Raw genomic sequence first — 16911 nt, 5'->3', positions numbered from 1 at the left:
ATTTTTTGTTTTTTGGGGGGAAGATTGAAGTGGCATCTTTCCACATGATAAACAGTCTGATTTGTGGTAAAGGTGTTAGAGAGTAGCATTGTACATTGTACCACTAACATTGTAAAAACCAATGAGGAGAACGTGGGCAAGATTCTGTTTAAATGGCTCTTGTTTATAATGCATTCATAGATATATATATACATATATATATAGATAGATAACGTATGTAATCATTTTGTTATTTATACATTTTAGAGAAATTTTATATGCGATCGCGATTGTAGCAATTACTGTATACAAAAAAATCCACCGATGAAGAAGAATATCAATACATTTGTACAGGTAAGAACAATGACTATGTATTGTGGACATTATTTCCCTATACGCGACCTGTTTTGTATACGAACATGTGCAGTGGAACCTCGGAATTTGAAGATCCCCCCCCCCCCCCCCCCCCCACAACGGTCATACAATTTGGAATGCAAACTACCAAAGTCAAACAAATCAGCTGTGACAATAGAAGTGGAAGGTGAACGGCATCTAAGATAAGAACAGAACGGATAATTGATGGCTCACAATACGTCAGCAATAAGCCTTAAAAAATGTACATGTGAAAGTCGCTCAGTTCCACTTTCACAAGCACAAGCAGAAATGTCCTTTTTATTTTTGCAAGACAGTTTAACATAACATTTCGCTCTCTTGGCATCCATCATATGTCATCAAGGGTAATTTATCACCATTTTATTATTTGTGTGGTATTGAAATCGTAAAATGTTACATAACGGACTTGAGATTTTTATCTATCTGAAGTGTGTCCAATCTTTAGAGGTTCCACTGTACATTCTAATCGGACCTGTCTCCAAAAAGTCAGGCGGATTTCAAGGAATGAACAGATACACAGAGCGTACTTTCCAACTTTACGTTTAAATGATTCATGAGAAAAAGATGATTGAAGATCGGCAACTTTTCTTGCAGCAGCACCAACGAGTAAGATTTTTATTTGAGTTTTTTTCAATCTGATCAATTTAGGTGTGGAGCACCAGAGACAATCATTGTTAGCTGACTTCAGAGAGAGACCTCTGCACTGCTCAATATCAGATTTATTATTATTATTATTTTAGTACTGGAAGCTTGTTATAAATGTTGCTACTTCAATTCATTTGAGTACTGCACACTTAAGAGATCAATTCTGTAATATCATTTATTGGAGGTCATTTGAGTACAGCACACTCTCAATAAATAACTTATTCAGATCTCATTTTTCCATGTCAGAGTAAAGTCACCTGATATTTTACTGTATATGAACAATTTGGCCACACTGCAACAGGAAAGTGTGCAACAATTTTGCACACTTTCCTACAAAAAAAAAAAAAAATCACAAACGTCCACGGCACAGCCAAACTCGGACTTCTGATCAGTAATAGTGGTCAGGTTGAACATTTTGGACTGTTGGCTCTCAACATTTTCCAAGCAGATGAAGTCGAGCAGAAAAAAAAAAAACCTAACACATCGCACAAGGACAATTGCTGATTTTCCTGAGACTTCCAAGCATCAGGCCCGACTTTTACCGAGGAAAAATGCTCAAGTCTGGCCCAAATGTCACGATATGGATACCGTATTTTCTGCACTATAAGGTGCACCTAAAAGCCTTCCATTTTCTTAAAAGCTCACAGCGCGCCTTAAAATCCAATGCACCTTGTGTATGGTCATTACGGTAATATTTCGACCCCCAAAATGGCTCCTTGTTCGAGACATGCTGACAACGCAGAGTTCAAATTTAAGGCGATCGGTTACGCAGTTGAACACGGAAATCGAGCAGCGGCAACAGAGTTCACGTTAACGAGTCAATGTTATAACTTGCTGTTGGTTAAGTGAACTGTGTCACTGCTTTATTAAATACGTTTTACTTACATCTGATCGTTCTGTTGGTGTTTCCTTGAGCGTAGCTCCATCTAGTGGATGCATTGTAGATTGTCTTATAATGTATGAAAAATATTAAAAAATAGGCCATTCATTGAAGGTGTGACTCATACCCCTGTGCGCCTTTTAGTGTGGAAAATACGGTAACTTGCCTAGAGTCATAAAACTCATTTAATGTACAGTAGACTGGTACAAATGTTTCTTTTTCTCTTTTTGAGAGGTCACAATGGTAACACTGATGTAGATTGAGTCTCAAAATGGAATTTAGCGATTCAAACTAATGAGTACTCAGTTTGCTTCGGAGATCTGCGCATCACCGGGATGTTAATCGGGGTTAATAGAGATTTTTTTAAAGTAGTTTCTTACTCCTTTGCCCTTATTGTTGTACTTCACTGGACTTTATATAAAAAGCACTGCAATCTTTTTTTTGGGCTAATGTTAATCGCTTTCTCACATTCAATGAAACTCACAAGTGTTCCATATCTACGGGACTATGTGAGGTAATACAACTTAAAGTCAAGAGAACATATTGCGGCCCATTTATAAGGTTTGTATATTTGGGCTAAAATATAAAAGGGTGTATAAATAAATATCAATCATACACAAGCAAAGTATTGGGGCCATGCTGAAGAATACAAAACACAATTGGAGTGCACAGGACAGCATTTGAAGCCTGTTCCAGTGAACGGGCTACATCCTACTCTATCCTATGAAGGAGGGCAAGTTGGGTGACATGTTTCCAAACTAACTTCATGACAAGCGTTAACAAACATGGCATTTCTGCCTGGGGTGTGGATTGAGCAACTATAATGACATGTTTTTTTCCAATAATTTGCTCCGCATTAGGCCCTTGTAACTTGGATATTCACTACGAGGTACCACACCCCGCCATCTGTCAACTCCCCTATTCCTGTCAAGTGATCATGGGCTGTATATGACTGTTTAATATTCATAATCATGTGTCACTTTGACATTTTCAAAAGGTTTCCAATCGCACTCTCTGATGGCATCCCACACGAGGCCCTGCATAACAATCCTTTCCTCTGTCATCAATAATAGTGACCGCTCTCAGACAAGTCGCACAGGGGCCTGCCGAGTCAACAGGAAGACAGGACTTTTTGGGGGGGGCACTTGAATGGTAATCAAGGAGCATTTGATTTGTTGTCTTCTTCACGCCACCCACGTCAGAGGCCCATTTGGTATATAACCTGCATGGCTTACACAGTTTTGATTGAAAAAAGTGTTTCCAAATACACATACACATGAGCTGCTGTCACGTGTGCATGTAATCCGCCGAGTGGGGTGCTGCCAGGCACAATGTCAGGCTTGCACCGTAGCCAATAGGACAGCATGCGGCCTGCATTCTTGGGATTCCCCAATATCCTTAAGGAGTCTACTTTCTGGGCAATTGTTCATCACAGGATAGCATTTAGCGCGTGATGATGACACATTAGCTCCACAAAAAAAAAAATCACTTTAGTTCAAATCAGACGAAAAACGGAATATGTGACATTTCCAAGAAGTCATTTGATTCTATGCTTAGACATAATTTAAATGTATTTAATGTCAAAATGGAAATGACATTTTATTTCCATTTGGATTGTTGTTGTTTGGAATATTACGGTATTATCACAGATAGAAAGACCACCCTATATAAATGGACCATGGACTCTCTAAGAAAACCCCTTTGTGGCCCTTTAAGATTTGTACATCAGTAATCTTGATTTCGAGTCTAACATGTATGTTTTTGGCAAGTGTCCCATAGAAAAAAACCGAACATACAAACCGAGCCAAGACTGGAACCCGGCGCATCGGAAATATGAGGCAGACGTTCTCCCGGTGGGCGTCGTTGTGTATGCGTGACTTTCAGTTTATTGAGTTTCACTTGGAAAGCGTAACGAGATAGTATTAAGGACGTAATGAATGGCCGCCAGCCGAAATGCATTTGAAAGGTTAGACTACATGAAGGTGGCGTTTCATGTCGAAATCATTTGCTTATTTCCTGATGATTTTTTGACTGAATGTCAAACCACGTGACTTTTAATAAATATAACCTGAACACGAACCCAAAAACTGTCAGGGTAAAACTAAATCGGTTCCTCAATGATTTGAAGGAAATATGCCTCCTGCATGGGAGGAGAAAGTGCATAAAACCAAGTACAAAATGATAGCTTACAATTACGTCCCAGCTGCTCTGTAATTATGTGGTTTTACGACATGCCTCGGGGAGTACATATGGACCCTTGACATAACTAAAACTGTAATTACGTTTGCAGTATTTCCCCTTGCTTTTACCCAAACCAGACAAAATGTGCGTCAGGTCTGACATGGGCAGAAACGCTAATGGTCAAGACCATGTCTAGAAACTGAATAAAAGGAAATGTGCTTCAAATGTTCCAATATGCAAATTGCTTACAATTGGCACCGCTTGCAAATGATAATGCATTCTTCTACTGACACCTAAAGGACAAACTCGATTTTACCATTTAAAACAAAGGCGTTTTCATCTTTTAAAATGACCAGAAATATGAACTTTGACCTCATAATAAAACATTTTATTTAATTTAGAAAAAACTTGCATTTCACATTTGATTGGTAATTACAGCACACATTGGAAAAAAAAAATGTTGAGCATCAACTAACGTCCTGCTTCACTTGCTTTGGTTAGATTGGTACCATTATAAATCAAACACACTTGGTTCCAAAAATCATAGATGCAAAAAAAAAAAAAAAAAAGGTACTTACTGTACATAAAGTCTGACACATGACGTGACCAAAAACAAAACATTACTGAAATGGTCATTGAGTCATTAAGGCCAAACACAAAAATAAGCAAATACATAACAAACAACAGCAAGGTTGTGTTCATCACAGATAACATGAAGTGATGTGTGGAATTAAAAAAGACAAAAAAAGTCTTTAGAAAGTACCTCGAAAATTAGTGCGTTATTACAAAACAGTCTACAGCATCGTTTCAACGTTGTTCTACTTTGTCAGCTTTGGCGAACACATACAGATCACAACTCATTTTGTTGTTGTCAAAATTCACAGTGGTTTTTGGAACGTTAACGATTATTGGTTCATTATGTCATCATGCTCTTCATAGGAAAACATTCAGCAGAGCATTGTCTTGGTAAGAACAAAAAAAATTAAAAATCAGGCAGTAAAGCGCCCGCAAGACAGTCACCGCTTAGTCTGTGATTTGTAATCGTTAAAACATAAATACAGCAAAACAGTTTTGCAATAAACACGGTGTTTCAACATACACTCTCAGTTCAACCAATGTGTAGGATTGATCGTAGAATGCGATGTTCATCATGATGATTTCATGAAAACATTCGAACCGTGTAAACTGCAATTGGGAATCAAGTACATACATTTAGTGTGTTGAAAAGATGAATGCCATATTGTTCCTGAAACCAAAATTGGTCATTTCAGCTTTTCATGATGCTAATTTCCCGCTCTGTGCTGCTATTATTATTGAATCATTGCATGAATCAGAGTAAGAAGAGGGAAAAAAAAAGTCTGTGCTTATATTCCTAGCCCTTGGCCTTCTTGGAGGCAGGTCCTACATAAAAAGCCCTCTTTAATTCTCCTTGGCGAATCTCCAAAAGCATGCGGAGGGGCAGCATCTTCAGACATCCTTCCACAAATACATCCCATCATTGCGTTTAGAGCAATCTTGAAAACGTGCCAAACATGGATTACTTTGAACCCCTAGTACCATAAAATGAACACTTGACCATAAAGAAGAAAAAAAAAGTACCATATGGTATTGTCAAGTAAATGCCAATGTACTCCATGTGGTCGCTCAACAGTGGCGTTAGCAGCAATATTGCACTTCTTAAGTATCCTATATTAAAAAAAAAAATTAAAACCACATCTAACGACTATTGCTACCATTCTAAGAGTTGCAGTAAAACTGATCTATTAAAGCTTTGCACTTGCAAATGGAACCAAAAAAAAAAAGAGGAAAACAACAGGACAATAATTCGTAATTTCAATGAATAGTGGGATTAAAACTGGAATCATGAAAGCCTTGGCAAGCCCAAATGTGAGTAACTAACTGCCGTCATGTGACAATTTCCACCACCTCCTTTCAAAGTAAACCAGACTTTGTGCAGAAACTCCAAGGAAAGGATCATCATCGTTCTGTTTTCCTGCAAATATTCATTGTTTTTCCAGGCTTTCTGTCAGTCCATCTTTAGTAACATAGTCATGAATTCAACGTACTCATGCCTCCATTTGCCAAAGACTGACAGGAAATACTTCAGTGCGTGGTTTGAGGCACATAACACAACTTGTGGAAAGGCGCTTGCTGCCAAACGGGCCTCGAAAAGCAGTATGCGATGCAACATCTCAACTCCGCTTTGTCAAACATTGGCTAAGTGTGGCATTTCAAACCAAAACACTGACAAAAAGCACAGCCTAACTTCAGAACCTGAATTGCAAAACTATTGCGTAACATCAAAGTGTCTTTAAAAAAAAACCTTCTGATGGAAAAATCAGTTTCAAGGCACAATTACAGCAATTTTGTTTGAATACACTCATATCCGTGACATTGTAAATGCAGATGCATAGTTACAGATAATCCATATCAATAAAGGATTATGGTCAATATCATTGATCATGCAAAGGACCACATTTCACTCAATGTACAATTTTTTTTTTTGTCACTGAGGGTTGAGGGAACACTGAGAGAAGACCAGAGCGGAACTCCTGAAGGTGCTCTTCTGTCACAGTGCAAACCACTTTTCAATATTTTATTTGGTTTAACTCTCTAAACCTCTCGAAATCTCTCCAAAGCAACCGCGCTCTGTCCATCACAAACAATTGCAGACTGGCCCCTAGTGCAAAATGAGAGGAATAGCACGCGTAACACCACAAAACCAAGATCCAAGATCAAGATCCTGAACAATATTGAAACCTACAGGTGTAGAGAAAGACGTGTGTGTGGAGCTGACAGGGCACGCGCCAACACCAGATCACAAAAAAAAGGTTAGACTATCCACACAACAACACCACCCTGCTTCCGTAACATAGTGGTCAAAATACTGCTAATTGCAAATGACAATGGTAGGAACGTCCTTTGGTTCCAGCTACATGCCTACCTCACACTGAGCAATGCGACCAAACGCCACTGAACTGTCACGCAATGCGTCGGGTTGGTGAAATTAGTGTCCATGAGTGGCCGACAGTGGGCAACTCATTTTGCCGCAAAGTTTTTATTCCAGGTGAAGGGAGTTGCAAACGGCGTGTTGTAACACTTGATATCTCACAACAAAAATCAAGTTCACGGGTACCACGTGAGATTCGGCCAGCCATTGCCAAGCCGCATCATTAAAGTATATCCATTGGTTTAAACAAAACTGTCAGCTATATTGTAGTTACAGATGTACTTGTGACTAAAAAGCAAAGGGTGGAGAGTATCTGTCACCGAAATTCTGTGAATGGTATCATTGCTAATAGCCTCAGAAACATCCACTTTCGCTTTACTTCTCGCCATTTCCTCTCCTTATTTGGTCATAATATAGCGATGGTGGCCAGGGAAATCCACTTCTTCCTTGGCAATTGTGTGTCTTTCAATCCAATATGAATATCTCAAAATGCTGGCTGCGGTCGCAGTTTTTCGCATTGGAGCAAGTTGGTATGTGTGCATCAGCAAGGTGTGTGGCTCGGAGTGGCTGATACGATTTGTTGGCAGCTGTCAGGTTCAGCCGCGTTCCGCTGCGTTGCTCAGTGTGCCTTAAAGTGTTGTAAACATTATTATTATTGTATTTATTTTGTTTACAATAGTATTGCATTCATTTTAGCGAGCTGGTTCCACGGCCCAAAAACGGACAACAATGTACGTGAAGTTCAGCGTCGCCATTCTATTCAAATTGTTTCGTCCAAACATCCATTTGAAGGAACTCGGCTCTTTTGTGTCACGTGCAGGCGTGGAGGGTCGGCCCTTTGCGCTCAAGTGCTATTTCCTTGCTCTTGTTCAAACAGCAGCATTGCCAGTTGGGAGGGAGAACCAACACCTTCCAAGTTGCTCTGAACACACCTGTGGTAGATATCCTCACTGAGCCGCGGGTTGCAGTTTTGGTAGCGGTAGTTTTGGTGTAATGCTGGCTCTACTGCCCTGAAAACATGCACCCCGGAGTACTTTACGAATATGTCATAAATGTCTAGGGTCTCTAGTATATCCTCGTTCTCTTGGACATCCGCGACCATTTTCGTGCGTGTCGCCATGTAGTCCGCGTTGTAAAAACAGGCTTCGTCGAATGACCAGCGGTCAAAATGTCCAGATTCCTTGAGCAGGTCGACCGTGGCCGGACGTGGCTGGTTGTGATAGGCCACGTCGGGGTTGTATTCCTGGAAATGGATGGGGAAGAACACTTGCCAGTTGTTGATGGAATTCATGCGGCAGCGGTTCACAAACTCCAAATTGATGTTGGTGTTGACGCTAGCTAGGAGGAACAGCGTGTCAATCGGATGCTTCTTGGAAATGATGTCCATGAATTTGATCTGCGATGGGCTGTCTGTCTTGACGCTTATCCAAGGGATTTTCACCGTCGGGTATTTGTGCTCGTAGAGGTTTATTTGAGTCTTAACGTTGGCAAATATATCATTCTGGTTAACTTGCTGCGCTTCCACTGGATCGTAAATGAACAGAAAGGTCAGGATGATGTTTTCACTGGTTTCAAAGGCATTGGAGGCAAAGACTTTGAGGAAATGCTCAACATAATCCCGATCCAACGCGGTCAACGGTATAATGGCATGAACCCTCGTACTCTCTGTGACATAGGGCATGGGAATTATCTCCACCTGGCTCAGAGGTCGAACCAGATGAACACGCTTGGCAATAGAATGACTGTGACCTTTTTGGCTAACCGCCTCGAGCTGTAAATCCAGGGTGTACTCCATGCCCCTGGTCGGGTCGAAGCGCCTGTAGCCGTTAATCAGGCGCTGCTTCTTCAGGTGCAAAATGGGTTTGTACTTCTTGTTCAGCTCTTCAACAGCAATGTCAATGACATCGGCCACGTCGAGTAGGTCGATGCCATGCAGATCGCATTTAGGGGATCCGTCGATGCACGAATAAATCTCCTCTTCTGTAAAGTAGTCCCATTTTATAACGTCGTGGCGAGACTTTGGTTCGAAAGGTGGGTTGATTCCTATCGGCCACTGAGCACTTCGGTTGCCCTCGAAGGCATCCGCGCTGACGTTTTTTATTTCTTCCTGCGGAACGACAGGTAGAATCATCGTACAACCGACGTGACGGCGCCAGGGCAGCTTCTTGAGCACAAGTTTCTGAATCGTGCTCGGAGAGAACAGGTGATTTGTGACACTTGAAAATCAGCTTACCTGGAGCTTAGCAATCTCATCGTAAGTCTTCTGCAGTTCAATCTCAGTGAAGTGTCTGTGCAGCCGGTACATCTCTTCAGGGTCAGACACCGGATGGACAGTCAGAGCTCTTCGAAACTGCTCACTCTGCTCTTTGTTTGGATCAAAGTTTTTGCCCAACTGATAATGGTGGTAGTGGAGACCCTGAGGCAGAAGGAAGAAAGACTACAATTCAATGTGGCACAAACGGCTGTTAAATATGAATGAAATCTTTTTGCTTTGTACTTCAAATCATTAAAATATACTAGGAAACAGGACAGAGTAAGAAGGATGAATTTGGACGCTAAAGGGGGTCACGATTGTGAAGATGTCATTTAAGATGTAAACAAAGTAACCACCAAAGGAGCCTGAGTGATTTAAAAAGTATTCCATTTATCAGTCTATTCAAAGGGCCAAGAATCAAGACTGCGTAACAGGACAGGGAGGTCTCTCCTTGTCTTGCCGGTAAATAAAAATAGATGTTTTCTTCCCACATCCCGATTTTGTGCAAGCCTCTTATGAGCGTTCCAATTGTTTTTATTTCCATCAGATGTAGTTTGTTTTGGCTCAGCGTACACTTTTTTTTTTAAACAAAGTATAGGAATATTTATATTCTGTCCATTAGTCATCATTCACGCACAGCTATGGAAGAAAAGAATATGGGTTAGACCACAGGGAACCACGCCTTACAGTACTTCAGGTTTTCCGAATCTTCCAGGATGATTGATGAAAAAGTACTAGCTGAGGTCAGAATGGAATAGGTATGATGCCATGTCGCTTCCACATCAGTGGCACCATTTAACTCATCCGACTTCAAGTACGTCTGAACTTTTAACACCAGTGATGTTATAGTGACATAGTGTGAACTGCAGGAGATTTACGGTGTGCTCTGTTTCTCTCTCCAATACAGCAGACAGAGTTAAAAAAAAAAAGAGTATTAGCAACCCACTCTGTAATATACCGTAAATGCAAGCATGGTTATTACAGTTTAATTTGGCTGTCTTTCACTTTTAAGTATATACTCACAGACCAAAGTCATGACTGTTTGGAACTCTTGCGTAAACCTTGACACAGCTGTTTCCATTGACCATCTCCCAGAATTTTTCCTTCAAGTCTTTGTGCTCATTTGAACTCTAAACTGTGTCTTTCTCTCACACTTAACATTTCAAATTGTGAAGCATATTGGAGAAGCTCTCAGAATGATTTTGTGATTTTTACTTTAAGGAACACCACAGGGTGTCTTAAATAAGGCGATTAAGAAGTGATTCAAATGTACTGTTTCAGTCTTCACCAAAATATGTCATTTAACGTTCACCTTGTGAAAAGGTAAGCTCGAAAACAAAAAAGGTCTGAAAATAGCTCCAACGAATGACTACAAAAGCCTCCTTTTTTTGCTAAACAAAATTGCTTCAAAGCATGAACAGAAGTCAAGAAAAAACATGGCGTGGATAGATCTATCATTGTCAAAATCTACGATCGACAAGATGAAAACCGGTGATAACATTCACGGGAAATACGGATTTGACCTAAAACCAGAAAACATAAAAACAGCCTTCAGTGTTCACGAGTCAGATTCATTTCAGGCAGATGAAACCAAAGTCAACGATCCGTGTTAAGAGATGGTAGGGAGAAGAATAGGGAGAGTTCATGATCCAAATAAGACCGCATTGTGTGTCAAACTTGGTGGTGGCAGTGTTACACAATCACATCATGTGAGGTGTATGGAACGTCACTCTTTGCTTAACTTCCCCCAAATACAAGATAAAGTGGCAAGAGCCGCAAACAAGCAGCATTTGAAAGGTCGACACTTTTCACCCTTTATGTCCAATGTGTTGATGTTAAAAGACCAAACACTTAAAACCAAATAACCTCAGTTACATACCTGAGCGTCGCTGACACAGTTATTAGCCGTGTAGTCGATGATGCACCTCCCAAGCCACTCGTCAGGCCTGGCACTGAGAATGTCGTTTCTACAATTTTCCAGGAAGGGTTGGAGCCGAAGCAGCAAGGTTCGAGACAGCAGGTACCCAAACCCTCCGTAACAATAGCTCCCTTCCATCTCCCCGCCTACGAATTCCTCTGGACAGCCCATGTAAACTTCTTGATTCATACTCAGGTGATCCACAAGCTCTTTGATCCTGTCGGCTTCTGTGTAGACGTCATCTTGGACGAAGTAAAACCAGTCATACTCGTTGATATAGTGCTCGAAAATGTACTTCATCGTCTGAAACATGTTCCAGATCAGTCTCTCGTCTCCGTGTGAGACGACAAACATGCCGTGTGGGGGTTTGCGGTTGTGCGTGCCAGTGAAGAAGACGACAGAGTCTAGATGATGGCTGATGGTGCGATTGACGGCCACGCCCAATGTGTTAATTGTGTTTTTGGACGTCAGGACTCCAACAAACAGACGCTCGCGAATCCCCAATTCTGTACTGATATATTTGGCCCTGGAAAAGACAACAAAACAACAAGTTCAAATATCACAACCTCAGCTGTTTTCTGGATTGGGCCGCGGGATGTTCGCAATATTTCGCCCAAAGGCCCTTTGATGTCAATTTGAGTCAACTGCAGAGGACAGTATGATGCCAAAATGGCTGCTTTCCTGAGGTTACAATACATACAATGCACCTTTCACAACAGCTATAGCTGAACCAAAGCACATTACAGAACAGTTACATCAAATAAAATACGGTCATGTCAAACAACATGAGACATGGACAATCATGAAACCATAACCACTATTCCTACATATGCCTTGCTGCTGAAACCTGATTAATTAATCTTCTTAATTCGTATTCCACCAGCAAAATATTAATCATAATAGTGTGTTTGATCTTGTTGGGGGCACTTACTTCAGAACATAAGGCATTTTTTTTTTAATTGGGCTTCAGCTTTCAACGATTACGTCTAAGGTCTTACGGTACCATCCAAGCTGCTTTTGGTTGTCTCAAGTGAGGTGACTTTTCAAAAGAACAACCAATTGCAACATTTGCTAAAGTAACATGTCTATTTTGAAACCTGTGATTAAAGATGATTAAGCTAAAGATGGTAACAGACAGTAATGTTTTCAGATGAATCTTTGACTTATTCATTCATATATTCCTTGAAACATAATTACATTCAAAGACAAATCTATTTTTTACCTGATGGGACAAGCGGAAAGTCACAACAACAGTCTGATGCTACAAAAGTAAAAACTCTTTTGGCAAAGGAAACTGTACCACAACTCAACAAAACTCACCTGTTAGAAAGCATTTTCTTTTTCTTAAATTAAAACTTACGGGTTCAATATTTAAGTCGCTTGGGGTGTGAGGACTAATATTTAAACAGGGACTGAGTCCAGGAAAATGTGGACATATTTGAATATGTCAGCGCAGCATGAGTACCGCATGTACTTTAAGAGTTTCCTCACTGGAGCGGGTGACTGTTGTTTAGGAACTAAACGTTAGTAATGTAGGCGGGTACTGGTGCAGATTTAATTTTTTTATTGACAAGACACTGTGTTTATGGGATGATGAAGTAACTTGGATACTTTGTTTTTTGGAAAATGAAAGGCAGATATGAGAAAATAGAAACTCAATTTAATTGGCGATAAATTATCCAACCATGTTGTCGATTGGAACTGTCTTCAATCGGGTTGCAAATGAGCCGGACCTACTGCAGCTGTCTTTGGGCGAGGGGCGGGATAGACAATGTATCCTTTGTAATTCTTTACGAGGATGGTAGATGTAAGAACAAAGAAAAGGAACAGACTTTTCTTTGGCAAAAATGCTATGGTGAGGGTGAAAGGTGAAGCGGAGCATACCTGAACATATTTAAAGCCCGTAGCGAGTGTTTGCTCACGGCTGAATGTTTATTTTTTCGTCATGGTTCCTTCAAGGTCATGAAGACCTTCGCCCGATGCGCCAACAGCTTTAACAGTTTCAAACATCTTTTCGTGACGCTAGGAAACTTTTAATATGTTCAGAATTTCACCACAACAAAAACTCTTTGCGAGCATTAAAACTGTTGGCAAACGTCTTTGCGTTCTTGAACGAACCCTGACAAAAAAGGAAATTCACAGCAGGCACGCACATTGTCAAACAAAACCATACATTGATTTGCGGTTAAGTTCTGTGAGTTATGCTTTCATTTTTTTCCCCGTGCTTTTCATGTTTTGTTTTTCTTTGAACACATTGTTTTGTGTGCAATAAATACATGATTCATTTTGTGTATTATTATATAACTATACTGAATAAGAAAAAAGACATTCTGTTTTTCCAATTACAAAAGGTTCTGTGAATTCTCATATTAAACTTATGTGGTTCAGCCTCTCCAAAAAAAGGTTAAGAACCACTGATTTACTGCCTCCAATGAACTCAATATCCACACAGATAACATGTCACCACCACAAAAAGGGACCCAAGCCAAGATTCAGGACTTCTCAACAATGAGGCAGAAGTGCAAACCGCAATTTCACTGTACTATTGGACAAACAACAATTGTTCTGACAACCAAAATCGACTGTACAGTATTTGATTTGGGGTGGGTAAAGTATGTGGCCAATAATGGCCCATCGCGTGGTTTAGTCCGACCCACAGCATTTACATAGCATTTATAAGGCCTGCAATATTTGTTGCATTGACTGAGCATTTTTTTTTTGGGGGGGGGGGGGTTCTCTAAAATGTGTTAATTATAACATATATTAAACATGTATCTCACTAAATTATGAATCACTTGATGACATAAATAAATGCTACTAGTAAAATGAACAATTTAACATATACATTTAAGATTTGTAAAAATAATTCTATTAAAGACTTTTTTTGGATTGGATAAACGTTATTGTCAAATGGCTTGACTTGGTTGGTTAATTATAAATAAATTATATGATTTTGAAACGCCCTGCAATTGGTTGGCAATCAGGAGAGGTTGGATAGACGGATGTTCTTCTATCTATGCCAGTGATTTATAGTGCCAGACAGAACAAGTCTTCTGTAAGTTGGCAGAAAGAATTATATATAATTGACATGCATCCACTTTTTGTGACATTTTTGTTTGGATTTGGAATAAGAAGTCTCATTGTTAAGTCACTGAACTTGACTTTCCATTAATTTTATCGGCTGAATCGGATCAGCACATATTTGCATGTTATGCAGTGATCGGTTGTACTGTCATAGGAGGGTGATCAATCAACGTCAGTGATCAGATCTGCAAAATAAGACATTACAACAAACACACTCACTGACTCAGATGACGCTCTGTGCTGCCATTGTTAATAATCCAAGGTTTCTCATCAGATACAGTTGAATTTTTTTCGACATTTTTTGACAATATTGGGGGTTGGGGTTATCTGTCACCCCTCTATTTTCCCAATTAATAAATGTTAATCAGCATTTTGAGGAGGATATTTAAGGTTGAAATGTTATTATGCCCCCAACCTCCCCATGCATTTCAATGGCAGTTCATTATAAGCGAATTTTAGCTATTGGTGGTCCGGGACGGTTCCAATCGCCTGCAAAAAGCCAACTGTACTGTTAAAAAAGAAAAAAAAATGTTGGTCAAAAAGATTGAATAGATTGGTCCATTTTCTAATGGAATTGGTGATCGGTTCTCGATTTTCTTCAACTAGCTGATCGGTAATGGGCTCCAAAATCCTGATCGTGTAAAGCTTACTCATGTAAAGATAAAGTATACAGTAAATATAAGTGTATTCAGTTTAAAGTGCAGGAAAACAATGAAAACAGAAGATTTGTTCAAAATACAGATATAAACATAAAGAGACTTATGCACTTGCACAAAAGTTTCTACAGCCATATTTATCTTACGTACTGTAAGTAATACACTTACGGCCTAAAGTGGCCGTGAGTGTATTTATAACTTAGTGAATAGTGTAGTAATAGGTGTTTATAACTTAGCTCATAGTGTAGTAGTAAAACAGACTTGTGTGCTACTGTACAACATAAATATTGCAATCCCGATACGCACCTGAAAACTTTCTTAGGGGTACTCGGCTCAGCTTGTTTATAGGGCAATATTCGTGGCTCGAAATCCGCTTCAAATTCTGCGTCGTGGACGACTGAAATGGAATTGGGTTTTCGGGCTCCTTTGGGCTGTTCATCACGGCCCGCAGGAGCACGCTGGTCCGCATAACACGCTTCTTCTGTCCAGTTTACACTGAGTAAACTCAAGGTGAATCCTAAAGAAATGCCGATTATCACCGGGCCCATAGACCGCAGGGCAGAAACAAGGGCTGGAAATCTCATGTCGGCGCGTCGGCTGCTCTCCCGGAGCGTCCCGGCGAGTTGTTAAGGAACCTCCAGGTTGGTGTACGTTGGAGAGACGCTACAGGTCAACTGCATCAATTATGAGGCGTTTCTTCATCCAACTTCTTGGAAAGAAACTTCTTCCGTTTGAAAAATTGCGTGAGTCTCTTACGTGTCAGGACCGCTGCTTACATAGCTCCGCCCCTTCTGACGTAGGTGACAAACCCGGAGGCAGCCAGGCAAGGCGGGTCTAGTTCCTGTTAGTGGACGTGCGCGCAAAACTACGCGGAGGAATATTTATTTACTTCACCCACATTGTGCCATGTGATGACCACATACATCACCATCACAGTTGGCATGGTTCGTTATCATCTTTAATTGATGATCAAGAGCCAAATCTTGAAAAGGGACACGAGGTCAGGTCATTCTTAGGTCAAAGGGGATGTGCAGGAGAAATAGGCAAACCTTTTTTAAATTGTATGATTATATTGTACGAAACAAATATTTTACCGAATTAACAATAAATAAATTAACCAAATTGGACTAGCTGGACGGTGGCACAGTGGACGACAGGTTAGCACGTCTGTCTGACAGCGCAGGGGTTGTAGGTTCAATTTTGGCCCTGGCCTTCCGATGTTGAATTTGCATGTTCTCCCCATCCTTGCGTGGGTTTTCTCGGGGTACTCCAGTTTCCTCCAACATTCAAAAAAACATGCAAGGGATCCAGTGCCATCACTGTTTCCTTTGGAGTAGTGTTATGACTGTCAAACCATGAAAGGAAGTCAAGAATAATGGTTTATTCATCTATTGTTTAAGTGACCATAATGCGGCGTTTGGTAACAAAAAATGCTTATGATGTCTGTTATTTATTACATATGAGAATTCGAAACTTCTATATAGATGTGCTGTGAGTGTGAATGCTTGTTTGCCTTTGTGTGTGACCTGCGATTGGCTGGCAACTAGTTCAAGGTGTACCCTGCCTACTGCCCGAAGTCAGATGGGTTAGGCTCCAACACACCCAATGAGGATTAAGATAATGGATGGAGGATGATCTCCCATTAATCCAAATGGCTCCCCAAAGCAATAATGTACTATAGAAAGAGAAATCATTTGGGTTTAACAATACAATAAAATACATGCTTATTTATATAGCGCTTCCACAACAGCGGCAGCTGTAACAAAGCGCTTAACAAAACATCAAAAAAATGAATATTAGACAATAGTTCAATATTTAAACTTTTATTTCGAGTAATTTATTCATATTAAGATGGTAAATTGTATCCTTAATGAATGTAAAACTGGAACTTGGTTTGACCAGTCTAAAACCTTTATCTCTTGCCCCTGATGTAGGATCCGTCAATTAGAAAGCGAGTGACGAGAGATTAAC

At 40.2% G+C, this 16911-nt stretch overlaps 1 protein-coding gene across 1 annotated transcript; it reads right to left on the bottom strand.

The window, feature by feature from the left end:
• Window positions 1–18: 18 nt before the first annotated feature.
• On the bottom strand, window positions 19–15721 carry chpfa (chondroitin polymerizing factor a). Its single transcript, XM_052081462.1, has 4 exons — window positions 15247–15721; window positions 11162–11726; window positions 9262–9444; window positions 19–9135 (listed from the first exon to the last, which is right to left on the bottom strand). The coding sequence occupies exons 1-4, from the start codon at window positions 15522–15524 to the stop codon at window positions 7873–7875; spliced, it is 2289 nt and encodes a 762-aa protein (XP_051937422.1). The 5' UTR covers window positions 15525–15721; the 3' UTR covers window positions 19–7872.
• Between the last annotated feature and the right edge of the window lie 1190 nt (window positions 15722–16911).

The sequence above is a fragment of the Hippocampus zosterae genome, chromosome 12 (genome assembly GCF_025434085.1).
Source record: "Hippocampus zosterae strain Florida chromosome 12, ASM2543408v3, whole genome shotgun sequence".
Classification (NCBI taxonomy): domain Eukaryota; kingdom Metazoa; phylum Chordata; class Actinopteri; order Syngnathiformes; family Syngnathidae; genus Hippocampus; species Hippocampus zosterae.
The sequence above is the reverse complement of the archived record's forward strand: the minus strand, read 5'-3'. Positions and strand labels throughout refer to the sequence as shown.